The sequence below is a fragment of the Engystomops pustulosus genome, chromosome 2 (assembly GCF_040894005.1).
Source record: "Engystomops pustulosus chromosome 2, aEngPut4.maternal, whole genome shotgun sequence".
NCBI lineage: Eukaryota > Metazoa > Chordata > Amphibia > Anura > Leptodactylidae > Engystomops > Engystomops pustulosus.
Genome location: NC_092412.1, coordinates 217867192 through 217882438, shown reverse-complemented (window position 1 = coordinate 217882438; position 15247 = coordinate 217867192). Strand labels below are relative to the sequence as shown.

At 41.5% G+C, this 15247-nt stretch overlaps 1 protein-coding gene across 1 annotated transcript in view; it reads left to right on the top strand.

The window, feature by feature from the left end:
* The window catches only part of COL26A1 (collagen type XXVI alpha 1 chain), a 276058-nt gene that overhangs the window by 46642 nt on the left and 214169 nt on the right, over window positions 1-15247 (top strand). Inside the window, exon 2 of the mRNA XM_072138171.1 lies at window positions 8127-8249. Within this exon, the coding sequence (XP_071994272.1) occupies window positions 8127-8249 (123 nt within the window). The remainder of the gene's footprint in view (window positions 1-8126; window positions 8250-15247) is intronic.

Sequence of the window (15247 nt, the reverse complement as noted above, 5' to 3'; positions counted from 1 at the left end):
GTCCTATTAGTAAATGTGGGTGCCGTTTCAGCTCTGTAGACCAGGTCTGAACCGTCAGAGTTTTACGCTATAGTCTCTGCTGGTTTTCCTGTCGGAGACTATAGTAAATGTGGCGGGCCAGGTGTTCGAGCTGCAGGTAGTCTAGAATACGGTGACCGTAAACAAGAAGATGGGCGGGAGGAAGAGAATGTTTGGAGCCCAAGCCTATGTAAACTGAGTGAAGCTATACAGTAAGGTGTAAGGGCAATGGGGCCCATTTACTAACAACAGTGCCCTAAATGCAGTTTACCTGTGTAGTTAGTGTGATTTAGGATTTCTGGCACATGAATCTGTCGCCCCCTTCACTGCCCTGACAGACTGCAACACTTTTTTCTTTGGTGTACCTTTAACACGGTGGGTGCAACACACTTCTGTCAGACTGTGCATGTTAAATCTGGTGCACAGTCCGACTGAGCACCGGAGCCCTCCAATTTGTGTTGCATGATGCCTAGTGCCGCTGCGCTACAAAAGGGCCACATGCAACACAAGTAGTTGTCCTGACTTGTGCAAGCAGTTTGCACTAAAAAGAATGTGCAGAATCCGACAGAAAACTGGCGCACAACCCTTAGTAAATGTGCCCCAAGGAGATAATGTGTTGGTTAGAGACTGAGAGCCATTGCTGGATTGGCTTGAAATGTGGATTGGGCAGGCCAGAACTAGAGTCATCAGAGAGTCATCCTAAAGCCAACCATGAAGCCTATTTAACCACGACTAGTTGTGTTACCAAATTTGTGGGAAAAAGCTACATTAGAAAATTATACCCCCAAAATAACAACTGAATGCAGAATAGAGATTCAGTTCAGTTTGGAGATTCAACATTCTTTCTTAAAGTTACTATTGAGCAGTTGCTTTGAGTTTAAGTTGAGCAGTCCAGATTATAAACCTTTCTGACAAGGGGTTGGACTCGAATTGTATAAACTACACTGTGTTGGAGGGAATGTACTTTCATGTGTGCACAGTATTTTGCAATAGGTGTGTTGCAGGCTCACATCTGTGGGAAGTTCGACATCTGTGTCAAGTAGCAACCAGACTAAACCAACTTTACACATGGAGGTCTGAGAAAAGCTTCCCAGGACCCCTGCAGTATTGCAGTATATAGTAGTAGCAATCAGACCCCCAAGGGTTAAAGTACCCTTTGGAGTCTAAAAATTAGAAAGATCAAAAATGGGAAAAAACCTAAAAGTCCAATTGTGCAAAGCGCCACTTTTGCGCCATTTTGCAAGTGATAACATTGAAATAAAGAGTGATCAAGCGGTTACTTTTGACGGCATCAATGAAAGCATCATCCCACAAAAATGAGACTGGAAACAGGATGAAAAATAGTTGTTAGTGTCAGAGTTTAAGACATTCTTGAAAAATTCATTGAATGTACTGATTAATTACAACATTAAACTCATTCATGTCCCCCAAGAAGGCTGGTGGCACTTGAAAGATAAATTAAAGAGAGAACAAGATAATTCTGAGAATCTCCATCATTTCAACTCTTCAACTGGAATTGCTTGTCAATCAGTACTGAAAAGGAGTACGGATCTGTCTCATCATACAGTATCACAAGTTTTAAGAGCATTTGGTTTAAAAGCCCACTCTTCAGGTACCAAACTTTACAATAGGAGAAAGAATCAAAAGGCTACATTCACCTCTGCTGAGGAGCATGTTGTGTGGACAAAGGTGAAGTGGTTCACGGTTCAGTTTAGTGATGAAATGGAGGGATCTGATGGGAAACATTATGTTCGATGATAATCTGGAGAAAGACTGAACCCAAAGTATGCAAAGAAGTCAGTGAAAGGTGGTGTAGGAAGTGTCATGGTATGGTGAATGTTTTCAGCAGCAGGAGTTGGACCTCTGATAAAGCTACATGGAAGAGTGAATGTACGTTTGTATCAGAACATTCTTCAACAACATGTAGGTCCTTCCTTGCCTTCTTCATTCAATCAGCCCACTGTCACACATAAAAAGGGGTAAAGCAGTTCATTGAAACATAAAACATTTAAACAATGAAATGACCAGCCAAGGGTACTCAGCTAAACCCAATAGAAACCTCCTTGGTGACAAAGTTCTGGCCAAGAAGCACACAAGAGTCACAGAAATGTGGAAGAGACTGGAAGAATGTTTCCCCAGAATCTGTAAAGCACTATGGAATTTGATGGTGCTATATATATATTAACCCCTTAAGGACGCAGGGTTTTTCCGCTCATTTCTCGCTCTCCAACTTCAAAAATCCATAACTTTTTCATTTTTACGTGTACAGACCTGTGTGAGGGCTTATTTTGTGCATAACAAATTTTACTTACCCGTAATGTTATTTATTTTAACATGCCATGTACTGCGAAGCTGAAAAAAAATTCCAAATGTGGAAAAATGTTCGACTTTGACTGTCCACTCAAAATAACACCTCAGCTTTATTCTTTGGTTCGGTGCGATCGCGGTGATACCAAATTTATATAGGTTTTATTGTGTTTTAATACATTTTCAAAAATTAAACGAATGTGTACAAAAAAGAAAAAAAATTTTTTGCCATCTTCTGATGCTAATAACTTTTTCATACTTTGGTGCACGGAGATGTGTGAGGTGTCATTTTTTGCGAAATGAGGCGACGTTTTCATTGCTACCATTTTGAGGTCTGTGCGACATTTTGATCATTTTTTATTTAATTTTTTATGTGATGCAAAAAGGTGTAAAAGTCGCATTTCGGACATTTGGGCGCCATTTCTTGCCTCGGAGGCACCGCCGGCCGTAACCGTTTTTATATTTTGATAGATCGGGCATTTTGGGACGCGGCGATACCTAATATATTTGTGATTTTTACTGTTTATTATGTTTTATATCAGTTCTAGGGAAAGGGGGGTGATTTGAATTTTTAATATTTTATTATTTTTTTTATTTTTTAAACTTTTTATTTTCTTTTTTTCCACTATTTCTAAGACCATCTAGGGTACATTAACCCTAGATGGTCAGATCGCTCCTACCATATACTGCAATACTTCTGTATTGCAATATATAACATTTTTGCAGGTCATTCATTACAATGAGGTTCATTGTAACGAATCTCCAGAAGCCATGTAGCCACGTGTCAAAAGAAGACCCGAGGCTACCATGGCAACCAATCGCCGCCCCCCCCCCCCCAATGCAAGCACCGACCGCGGTTATTAGCGGTGGGGGTTTTCTGCAAAATGCAAAAACCCCCACCTTTGTATGAAGAGGACTCAGCCCATGAGCCCTCCTCACACACTCCTTATACCTCTGCGCCGTAGAGCTACGGCGCAGAGCGTTAAGGGGTTAATTATATATAAAGGCCTGTGCACTTCCTACTGATTGGTGACTTTCAGAAAATGTAATTATAATTTCTCTCTGTGCCACAGAGATTGCTGTTCTCCAATTATGATCATTACATTTTTTGCAAAATACAGATTTTATGTGGAGATTCTTTGGTAATTTTGTAAAACACTGTTCTAGCGGCATGGTGTACCCCCTACAATAAGTCCTTCAAATGTTGATCAATGGAGATTACATGATTTCTGAAAAAATCAAGTGATTATATATTGATCTCCAATTTTGATCTCCAGTGTATATATAAACAGCAAGGGACTTATGTTCCTTGTGAAATAATAGTGTATAACAATGTGGCTGTGAGGTATGTGACCGCACTGAAGGTAAATAAGCCATCATTTTCAGTCTCAGTTCTTCCCATAAGTCTTGAATAAAGCAGGTACATGAGTAAACCTAGTGCAGCTGTGCACAAGAGGACTAGAAGGATGTGACCAGTGTAATTACATACGTGTCCAGGCACCTTGCTGCTATACGTACTGTGTGCTTTGTCTGTATGTATATTTGTCTAGATGGGGCCCAACTAAAATAGCTTTACTTAGATTGTCTTATCATGAAATTAATAGCTTAATAAAACAAAAGGAAAGGACTTGGGTGTCCCCAGCATGGGGGTGCAAGTATTGTGTGGCTATGACATTTTGGCGCACATTTACTTACCCGGTCTTGTCGCGATCCCCGATCCGGACTGTCCGTCGAGTATGAAGTCCGGCGTGATTCACCAAGATTGAGCGCCCGAGATCCTGCATGTGTTGCTTCCCCACTGAGGTCCGCTGGAGTTCACCTTCTTCTTCCCGGTGTATGTGAGTGCATGTCTTGCGACACAATTTGAATTTTAAATCCTGCGCTTAGTCCGAATCAGTCGGGTTGTCTGACAGCCACGCCCCCCGATTTGTGTTGCATGAAAGCCAGCGCGATTGCGACAAAATTCCATAGCGGGCGCCATAATACCCTGTTAAATGCAGCGCAAATCGGAAATAGACGGGAAACCCAACGGAAATGCGGTCCTAGGTAAATGTACCCCATAGTTTTTTAACAGAGAAAAAAAAAAGATGGCACATATGATGTACAATGGGCAAATGTCACTGCAGATCCTTTTTTTTTTTGTAAAACGAGAACAAACACTTACAAAACAGGTTCTAAAACTGGACCGCTCAGATTATACAATAATCTATTGCCACAACGCTATCAATATCAGTTACATTTTGATTAAATTGAATAAGTCCACTAACCTTTTCATGGTCACCTGATTTCAGTAGGTGAATTTTCTAGTGTGTGTAGAAACACATGTGGGGAAATTAACTGTGACTTGTATACAGGGCCGGATCAAGGTTGGTGGGGGCCCCTGAGCGCAAAATATGGTGGGGGCCCCCATCGAATGTAGTCCAGACAAGGAACAGCAATTGCTACATACCACTCCCCAGCAACCGTTGTATCCAGCTCCCCCAGCAACCGCTGTATCCAGCTCCCCCAGCAACCGCTGTATACAGCTCCCCCAGCAATCACTGTACACAGCTCCCCAAGCAACTGCTATATACAGCTCCCCCTATATACTGTCCCCCTATAATAACTATATACAGTCCCCCTAAAATAACTATACACCCCTATAATAACTATATACTGTCCCCCTATAACTATATACAGTCCCCTATAATAACTATAGACTCCTATAACTATATACAGCCCCTATAGTAACTATATACCCCTATAACTATATACTGTCCCCCTATAACTATATACACCCCCTATAATAACTATATACTGTCCCCCTATAACAATATACAGTCTCCCTATAATAACTATACACCCCTATAACTGTATACAGTCCTCCTATAATAACTATACACCCCCTATAATAACTATATACCCCCTTAAACTATATACAACCCCTATAACTAAATACAGACCCCCTATAATAACTAACTGCATACAATCCCCCATAACAACTATATACAACACCCTCCCCACATAATAAATATATACAGACAATCCCCCTATAATTAACTATATACAGTCACAGATAAACTAAAATTGTTCTCACCTTCCAGCGTTCCCCCCATGCGAGCCGTCATCATCTTCCTTCTCGGTGTCACAGGCTGAGACGTCACGCACTGCGCCGCTAGCGGCAGGGGGCCGCCATCTTTGTTTATATGCGATCATCTATGGCACAGCAGGGAACTTATTGTTCCTTCGCTCTGCCATAGACGAAAGTGAGGAACATTGCGCGAATCGGGGGAGCGAATCAGGGGAGCCCTAAGCCAACTACACTGTCACACGACCGCCCGAATCGCCTACATTTGGCGGGGGCCCCTTTAAAGGGCTAAGTGGTGGGGGCCCCGGGGCTCGCGCCCCGGGAGCCCCGCCTATGATCCGGCCCTGCTTGTATATAGTGATGAGCGGATCCAGTGATCAAATTGTATGTGATAGTTAAAAACTGGGTGGTCGATATTGCTGTTTTGGAGTAAAAGGACTTTCACAACACAGTAAGGTAGATTTTTTGGAAAGTTCTATTACCTACCCCTTTCACTCTAAGGGTACATTCACACAGATTATGGCCCCCATAGACCCTGATGACTCCCATTCATGGCGTGGTCAGCACATGGAGTCAGGCGGCCTTGTCACAAAGTATAGGACTTGTCTTTGGCAGATTTGCACTCACCCCTCCCACCTTCCTCCTGGCCCTGTGTTCGCCTGGGATCCAGTGCGGGTGAGCACCTGGCCGTGTGAATAAGCCCTATGGCAAAGCCACTTTATAGTCTTATCACAGACATACAGTCACATCACAACTATGTAACCGCTATCAGCGATTCTTTTTCATACCATGATGTCATCCAATAATGAATTTCAAGCTTTTATTGGAACTGGTGACCATAAGAATACATTTTTGGGAGATTAGATTGATCCTGCAGATTTGATGGACAGCGCTAGTCTTCTCATTTTGATAACTGATCTTCTCAATGATGCCTCTGGTATATGACTCATGTACTGGTGCAAGTAAGAGAGGATAAGGAGATCAAGATCTTATAAGAAATATTCGCAGGATCTGAGGTCTTGTACTTGTTGCAGATGTTCAGGAAGTAAAGGGTCACAATAAATTCAGGTTTAAGACTAGTATAAGTATGCAAATTATATCAATATGTATCTAACAAAGAGCTCTTGTAATGGTAATACTCTGCAGAGCTGTGGAAAGGTGAACATAAAAATAATTTAAAACATAAAAACTACGTACATCAAATTTATGCATTTACAGCATTTGTAACCATGACTGATATAAAATCAGAAATGGTTATATTATATGTAGCAACACACATTAAACCTTTACTGAAATGGTTTTTTTTTAATATAGCTTTTAATGTCTTTTCCAAATTGTATCTGTTGCAGGTATATAAACTTAGAAATGCCAATGTACACTTGATTGAGATCTGTCCCCTGACTGTGATTAGGTACTTCTATGTTTCTTATTACCCCAATATGAGGCGGAGCGGAAATATTGTATATGGGTGGATTTCTGGGTCAATGGTTCAAGTATCAACATGTGTTCAGAATTAATAGATTTCTGCTTTCAAATAATAATAATTTTCAAATCAATAAGCGTGATGGAATTCACATTAAATTTAATGTTTTTATTTCTTGATTGCTAACCCAACATAATTCTTAAAAGAAACCTACCATTTGCTTTTATGGATTATGAACCAAACATACCTTGAGTATGCTGTAGCGACACTGATGCAGAAACATATCTTGTTTAATCCCCGAACCGAGTGATTTAGCTGAAAGAAACAATTATAAAATTATGATAATGAGGCTCTGTCACCCCTGTGGTTTCCCTGGTGCTCTCCTCTTACTCTAATAACGCTATGCTCCAGCCTTGTCCTGCCCAGCATAAGCCGAGAATACATCATCACTGTGTTGTCCCTGACAGGCAGAGGTAATCAATTGCTGCACCATCCCCCAGCTGCTGTGTATGAGTCATCCAGCTCAGGTTGATTAGTCCTGTCTGGACAGTTCAGGAAGCTTCATGAAACACGGCAGCCAGTACACACCCAGGTTACCCAAGGTCCTGGATTTTATAATTGTTTTTTGAGCAAAACAACTCAGTTCAGGGATTAAACAAGATATGTTTCTATATCAGTGTCACTTCAGCATTCTCAAGGTATCTTTGTTTCACAATGCATAAAATCAAATAGATTTCCTTTATTTATGTGTATATGAGTTGTGTTGTGATATTATGTTGCTACAAGGGGTCAGGAGGCACGCTAGGTGTAAATCGGCTATTCAGGCCCTTTTAATATAAGATCTTAATTTATTTCCAAGGGAATTATTGTACTGGGCTATGATAAATATACCCCATTTTCTTCTTTATGTTCCTCCAAGCTTTGCACCTAACACAAGGATTTAGAAAACAGGATGTAGAAAAAAAAACGTTTATAAAGGTATGGTCCATGGTACAACAGTAAGCAAATTTGCTTTCATCCGAATTGGCAGATCTCTGGGAAACATGCAAGTTATGTCTGGAAACCTTATAAGTGCTGGTTTAATGTGTAAATTTATTTATAGAAGATGGATTTAGAATACCTTGTGTATACTGTTTGGGATTCTGAAGAAGGATGGATGAAAACAGGAAAATTGTTGTGCCCCACAATAATAGAAATAATTTATCATTGTCAGGATACGCATCTTTTTGAGTCATGCTAAAATTATTTGCGGTCAAGATATTTGATTTAAGTTCATAAAAAGAATAATTGCAACTCTCTTTTCTTTTGCAGGAATTGGTGTCAGTTCACGGTGACAAAAACAGTTACTTGTCAAGTACAAAATGGATCTGAGACCGTGGTTCAGAGAGTTTACCAGAGTTGTAGATGGCCGGGACCCTGTACAAATCTTGTGAGGTAAAATGATTTTCCTCCAAAAAAATGTTATGTCCGTGTTGTCATAGAAAATCTTGTTCGAGCTGCTACTTGGCAGTTCATAGAGATGGTAATTATCTATTGCTAATTTATAAACAATGTGAAGTTTGTTGGATTGCAGGAGAATCTAATGTAATAGTATGTGAAGGAAGATTGTTGTGACACATGACACCTCCAGGACCAGGGCCGGCTCCAGGTTTAAGAATGCCCCTGGGTGACAGAGCCTTAGTGGGCCCCTTTTTAGTGGACTCATGTCCTGGCATGAAGTGCAGTGATACACAAGGACAGCAGTCCCCCTTCCCACGTGGGGAAGACTAGGAAATCTTGTGCCCTCTCACACCAATCTAATATATTCAAATAATCTGATGCTTAGTGCATAAAAACAGTAGAGTAACAATACTTGCTACATATGAGCTATACCATAACTAAACATATTACATGGGGAAATTAACACTACCAAGATTACTGCATAGATTACCGGAACAAAGATTACTATGTAGATACATTACGAGAAACAAGATTACTATATAAACAGGACCAGATTAAAGCTTACTATATAGATACAGGGTTAGAACCTTACAACATCGATATAAACCAACATGGGGAGAGAAAAAATTGTGAGGAAAGAAAAAAAATGCATATAGTGGCCACATGGAACACTGAGTATTCAAGACCTGTTCACACATGGTGAGCATTTAAGTCCTGTTCACATGTTGCGGCATTGCATGGCATATGCTGCTTCTGTGGTGCGTTGCCGGTGGGGACCTGGGCCCAGAGCTATGGGGGCTATGCTTGCCAGTATGGGTGCTGGGGGCCAACTGGGTCTCTGGTGCCTGTAGCTGGTGCTTTGTTGCAGTGGCGGTGGATGCCATATGATGCCATACACAATAGCGTAGGGACCCACTTCAATGAGGTCACCATGAAGTGGTTAGTGGGCTTATGCAATTTGATAAAAATGTAACTTAGAACCTCAATTTTGTTTTGTAAATGTAGCTGAGCGGCAAAAGATCAGAACCAAGAACAGAACCAAGCCTACTACATATAAACAGCAAAGAAACCAAGCTTACTACATAGAGGACCTGAACCACTGTAGCTAATATAGTCACAGTGCCCCAGAGTAGTCAATTTTCAGTGCTCCTACTGTAGCAAATAGTCACAGTGCCCCCTCAAAATAGCCACAGTGCCCGTCCAGCAGCCACATGGCCCACCAAGCAATCACAGATTCCCCACACTACCCCCCAGCAGGCACAGCATCCATCCAGTAACTAGAGTGCTCACCCAACAGCCCCAGTGTCCCCACACTGTCCCCCAGTAGTCACAGTGCCTATTCAGTAGCCAAAGTGCCCATCCAGCAGCCACAGTGCCCCCACATTGCCCCCAGTAGCCACAGTGCCCACCCAGCAGCTACAGTATTCATCAAGCAGCCACAGTACCCGCACACTGCCCTCCAGTAGCCACAGTGCCCATTCTGTAGCTAAAGTGCCCATCCAGTAGCCATAATACCCCTCCAGCAGCCACAGTGCCCCTTGTATTCACAGTGCCTCCATAACTCAAAGTGCCCCCACAACAGTAGCCACAATGCCCCCCACTAGTAGCCACACTGCCCCCACCCAGTAGCCACAATGCCCCCAAGTAGCCTTTGCCACTCATCTGCCCCACTCTGAGAAAAAAACATTTCTTTACATTTCCTCGCTGCCCCAAGGCAACGTCAGCAGCCGCCTTCTTTCTTCAACATGCGACTGCTGTACTTGCCGGCTCTGAAGCCGGTACACGTGATGTGATGACATCATCATGTGTGCGGGCTTCAGAGACATTTCGTACAGCGAGGAGCGCTGCTTTGGGGGAGTGAGAAAGGTGAGTTTTGGATTGTGCGCTACCTGATGAGCGCAGCATAGGGGCAGGGTAACAAGAGTAACTGGTTGGTGATCATTTTTACCAGTGTCTTAAAGCAACACAGGTACAATTGATTCGGCGGCAGAGTGGACCCCTCTTACACCTTTGGGCCTTGGCTCTTGCCCGGGTATGCTCGGCCCTGTCCAGGACCTAGGCAATGGGGAATGTTGGCCTTTTAGAGGCATAACTAGGCAAGGATGGGCCTCATTTGTTAGTCCCCCACCCACATGTTTTTGAACATCACAGACTGAAATGCACATTATTGTGGTGATAGGTTCATAAGAATTGTCAGCCAGTATAGGTACATTCCGGAAAAAGGGATTATTTATATACTTCCATATGGACATATCATGTATGAGCACTATAAGTGTTATAGGGAACCTACGATAGTATGTAACAGGAAGATAATGTTGGAGGAAGAGCTGCATACAGTAAAACTATGGCCACTATTGTGTGCCAAGTAGTCAAGGTTTCCAAACCCCCCTGACACCGCCAAGGCTGCAACTATTGTAGTTAAGTACATAGGGTGTTTATTATGTGAAATGGTGGCCAATCTTGCAAAAGTCTTTGTCATAGGGACTGTATGTAGGTATGTAGGTTCATCAACCACATGCTGTAACTGGAGGTTGGGGGCAAAAAAATAATGGGACTGACTCAGCTTAAATAAAGGTGGCCTACTATACCCAGTCCCACCCAAAATTACCTTGTCATAAAGAACTGCATGTGACAATGCTACCTACCGTATATACTCGTGTATAAGCCGAGTTTTTTAGCAGCAAAAAAATTTGCTCAAAAATCTTATAGTCAATAAAAAAATAAACGTATATACTCACCCTCCAGCAGTCCCGATTATCCGCTCGGAGCCAGTGGCTTCTCTTCTGTCTTCGGTTTTCTGTAACAGTCTGCAGAGCCGTGGCCATGTTATCTGCCGGCCGGTGTGTCCGCATCTCTGCCGGCTGTTACATAAGACCGAAGAGGAGCTGTGGGGAAGACCGAAGAGGAGCCGCGCCGACATCGGGGAGCCGCCGGATGGTGAGTATATAAGTCTTTTTTTTTTTAATCGCTAACTGGCTGTATACTACAGGGGGCTGGGTGGGCTGGCTGTATACTACAGGGGGCTGGCTGTATACTACAAGGGGCTGCCTGGGCTGGCTGTATAATACAGGGGGCTGGCTGGGCTGGCTGTATACTACAGAGGGCTGGCTGTATACTACACACACACATAAATGACTTTAATATTAATGGTATAACCAAGTAGTGAACCTTAATATAAATCATATTCCTAATTAGAATTATAATTAATTAACACTAATTCCCAATATGCTGTTATAGTTAATATTGATGTTTCTATTCACTTTGTGTTGATAATAAAATATAAATGACTGCAAACTGCATCAGGTCTCAGGGGCCCTGTTGTCTGCCTCTTCCTCCCTCCCACCTCATGAAGATGTGAGTTTACAGAGATTTAAATGGAGCACAGGGTAGGGTAATTGGAGGGTGGAGAGAAGAAGCGTTAGCAGAACAGAGAGAACATAATGATAATGACACAGTGGGGGACATGTATCATAGTTTTGTCTCTCTGTGGTGAATTTGTGAGACATTTGGCTGCTCTTTTTGCGCCTTATGTATGATCCTGTCTTTTATCTTGTGATACATGTTCAGTTTTTCCTATCCATTTACAAAATACATAGTAAGCACAATGTAAACAAATACGTTAAAGTTGCGTTTATATTGCGTTTTGTCAACACAAATGTTAACAGTAATGTAATAAGGCAAATCTCAGCTGTTGTAATTGGTTTCAAAATGCAATTAAAGTGCAATTAAAACGCTACATGTGACCTCACCCTTAGAAGTAACCCATAAATGAAAAAAAAATGTAAATACAAAAAATTCTGAATTTAAAAAAACACAGGTAACTGTGCAAAATTTTAAACATTTAAAGTATGTGAAATAATTCCAATTTACATGTTAAAAAAGGGTCTATGAAAAAAATCCTTCCTTTGCACCTACCCTGGACCAGGTGCAGATTTGTGCCTAAAAAGTCACAAAAATAAGTCAAAAAAGTGATACATAAGTGAAAAGTCACACTGAACATCTGGGAAACAATGATACATAAGGCCCACAGCACAAGTTGCAGCCAAGGTGTACTTGAAAAACGGCAGAGTAAAAAGTCACAAAAAAGTCACGAAAACAACAAAAGTCACAAAAATTAGACAATTTGCCTAGCAGAAATAATGATACATGTTCCCCGGTGACTGCAGCCTTATAACAGATGCTGCCAGATACAGAAGCATTTTGCTGCCTGGGAGCCAGGTATACTTTTAAAGAGGTATCAACTTTTAAAAGTAAGTGGAAGCAGTAATGTTAATTATAAAAGTAGACTGAGAATTAGTATTAAAAAGTCCATGAAACCAGTCAAACCCGGCAAACGACAAATACTCAAATGTCCTGCTAAGTTGTTACTTATTGCTGGTGTAGATACTCTTTCTATCTGGGAAAAAGTTGATGATGCCAAATAATCCTAGGGGAAGTCACCAGGCCAGAAGACCACAATAAATTAAAGTGTACTTTAAGTAAGGGCCGTCATGACGAGAGATAGACTTGCTATAAAGTAGACAGTGAAGACGCCATATATTTGTGGTGAGGGTCACTGGTAGCAGCTGTCTCCTAGTGGATGTCTGTCCTCAGGACTTACATGGCGCCATCACCGTCTACTTTATAGCAAGTCTATGTCTCATCATGACGGCCCATACTGATAAGCATACTTAAATTTATTGTGGTCTCCTGGCCTGGTGACTTTGCCTAGGATTATTTGGCATCATCAACCAGCTATAGTAACTACTTAGCAGGACTATTGATTGTTTAGGGTTTATCTACATTGAGACATATTATGTGTTGAATATACAGTGTAAATTAGTCTTAAAGTGAACCTGTCACCAGGAATGTCATTTTAGCTGGTGACAGGTTCTAATAGCCAATGCTATGCTGATTTTAAAAATGTATTTATCCACATTCTGAATCATTCCATTACTTTATGAAAGTTCATTTCATACTACCTGGCTCCCTGACAAAGGTGTGTAGTGAGCCCTGGGAGGAGGATGGCAGCTGCAGCTGTCTGTATGCCTTTTCTCCTCATGCATATTCTCTCCACTCTACACAACCCCCTCCCCCCTGCTAAAAGAAATCTTAATGGAGATGGGTGAGTGTGGAGAAGAGGAGACTGAAAGAGGCACAGTTGCCCCCCCCCCCCCAAGACAGGTTGCAGAAGCCCATTACATATGCTGCAAAGATGCCTTTCTGCTCTCTCTAAGCATTTGCATTACAATATAATACATCATATATGATATATTACAATGTGTGGCTTCTAGACAGAATCCTTTGTGCAATCCCAGACTTTGGTTTGGATGCATTTCAGAAAACAACACATGACTTGCCTGTGCTGCAGACTCCTCAGCTCTCAGTCCCCATCTTTGTGCTCCTCCCTCCCCCACTGATGTCAGCTCACCAGGCTGTAAGCTCTATTCATGTGAAGAAACAGATATGTGGGGGCTGAGAGCTGAAGAGTCTGCAACACAGACAAGTCACATAGTGGTTTTTGAAATCCAAACCAAAGCCAACACCTGGGACTAGACAGACAATTCTGTCTGGGTGCAAGGTAAATTTGTAACACACAATTATGTTGTAATGCAAATGATTAGAGAAAGCAGGTGTGATGGGCTTTTGAAACCTGTCTTTAGTGAAAATGAAGTCCCTTTCAGGTTTCCTTTTAAACAAAAAATCAAATCCCTTTCCCTAGAACTAATGAAGAAGTAAATCAACAAATAAAATAATAAACATGTTAGGTATTGACGTGTCCCAAAAGTCCTGAAATATCAAAGTGTAAAAATGGCTATTCCGGCCATTAAATCTGTAACAGAGAATATTTTCTGAATGTCCAAAATGCCACTTTTTTGTCATTTTGTAACACATAAAATATGTACTAATGAGTGATCAAAAGGTCATACAGTCCCCAAAATGCTAGCGATGAAAAAGCAAGCTGGTCTTGAAAAAAATTACCCCTTAAACAGGAGCCTGAAAAAAACACAAAAATAAGTCTAAATAATAACACAAACCCCACATATATAGTATCACCGCATCCGTAACTACCCGTATAATAAAAGTAAATCAGTATTGAACCTGCACGATGAATGCCGTAAAGTAAACCTGTAAAAATGTAGATTTTTACCTATTGAATATCTCAAAAATAAGTGATTAAAAAAACAAATGTATACCAGAATAATACAGTTTCAAAGTACAAGATTTCACACAGAAAACAAGCCATCAACCAGCTTAGTAGCAACAAAAGCAAAAATGTTATGCCACTTGGAAGACGGCAATGCAAAAATTATAGATTTTTCCCACATTAGGGTTTCATTTGGCAAATTTAGTTAAATGTAAGAAAAAATATTCATGTCTGGTATTCCCATAATCGTATCGACCCATAGAATAAAGATAACAGGATTATTAGGCTAAATGGTGAACACGGAAAAAAAAGTATATAATCCAGTACTGTATTGATGCTTTTCTACTCCTGTCCTCAAAAAAAAGTTCCTACATTTTCAACAATAGGGGATACCAACCCCAAAATGGGAATGCTAGCAATGGAAAAAGCATCTCATCCCGCAAAAAAAAAAAATCCATCACATGGCCCCAATAACAAAAGCGAGAATTTTATACCTTGCAAAAGGGGCCAATGGGAAAACTAAAATCCTGGCAACTGCAGGGCTCTCCATCCCTTCTGCGCCTCGCTGTGCACCCATGAAACAAGTAATGGTCACATGTGAGAGGTTTCTGTACTCGAGAGAAATTGTAGAACACATTGGGGGTCATTTACTAAGGGCCCAAATCGCGTTTTTCCGGCGGGTTACCCAAATTTTTCTGTTTTTGCGCCGATTTTCCATGAATTGCCCCAGGGTTTTGGTGCACGCGATCGGATTGTGGCGCAACAGCGCCGGTGTGCACGCGACGGAAATCGTGGGGGCGCGGCCGTACGAAAACTTGACGGATTCGGAAAAACCACCGCATTTAAAAAAGAAGTGTCGCTTGAC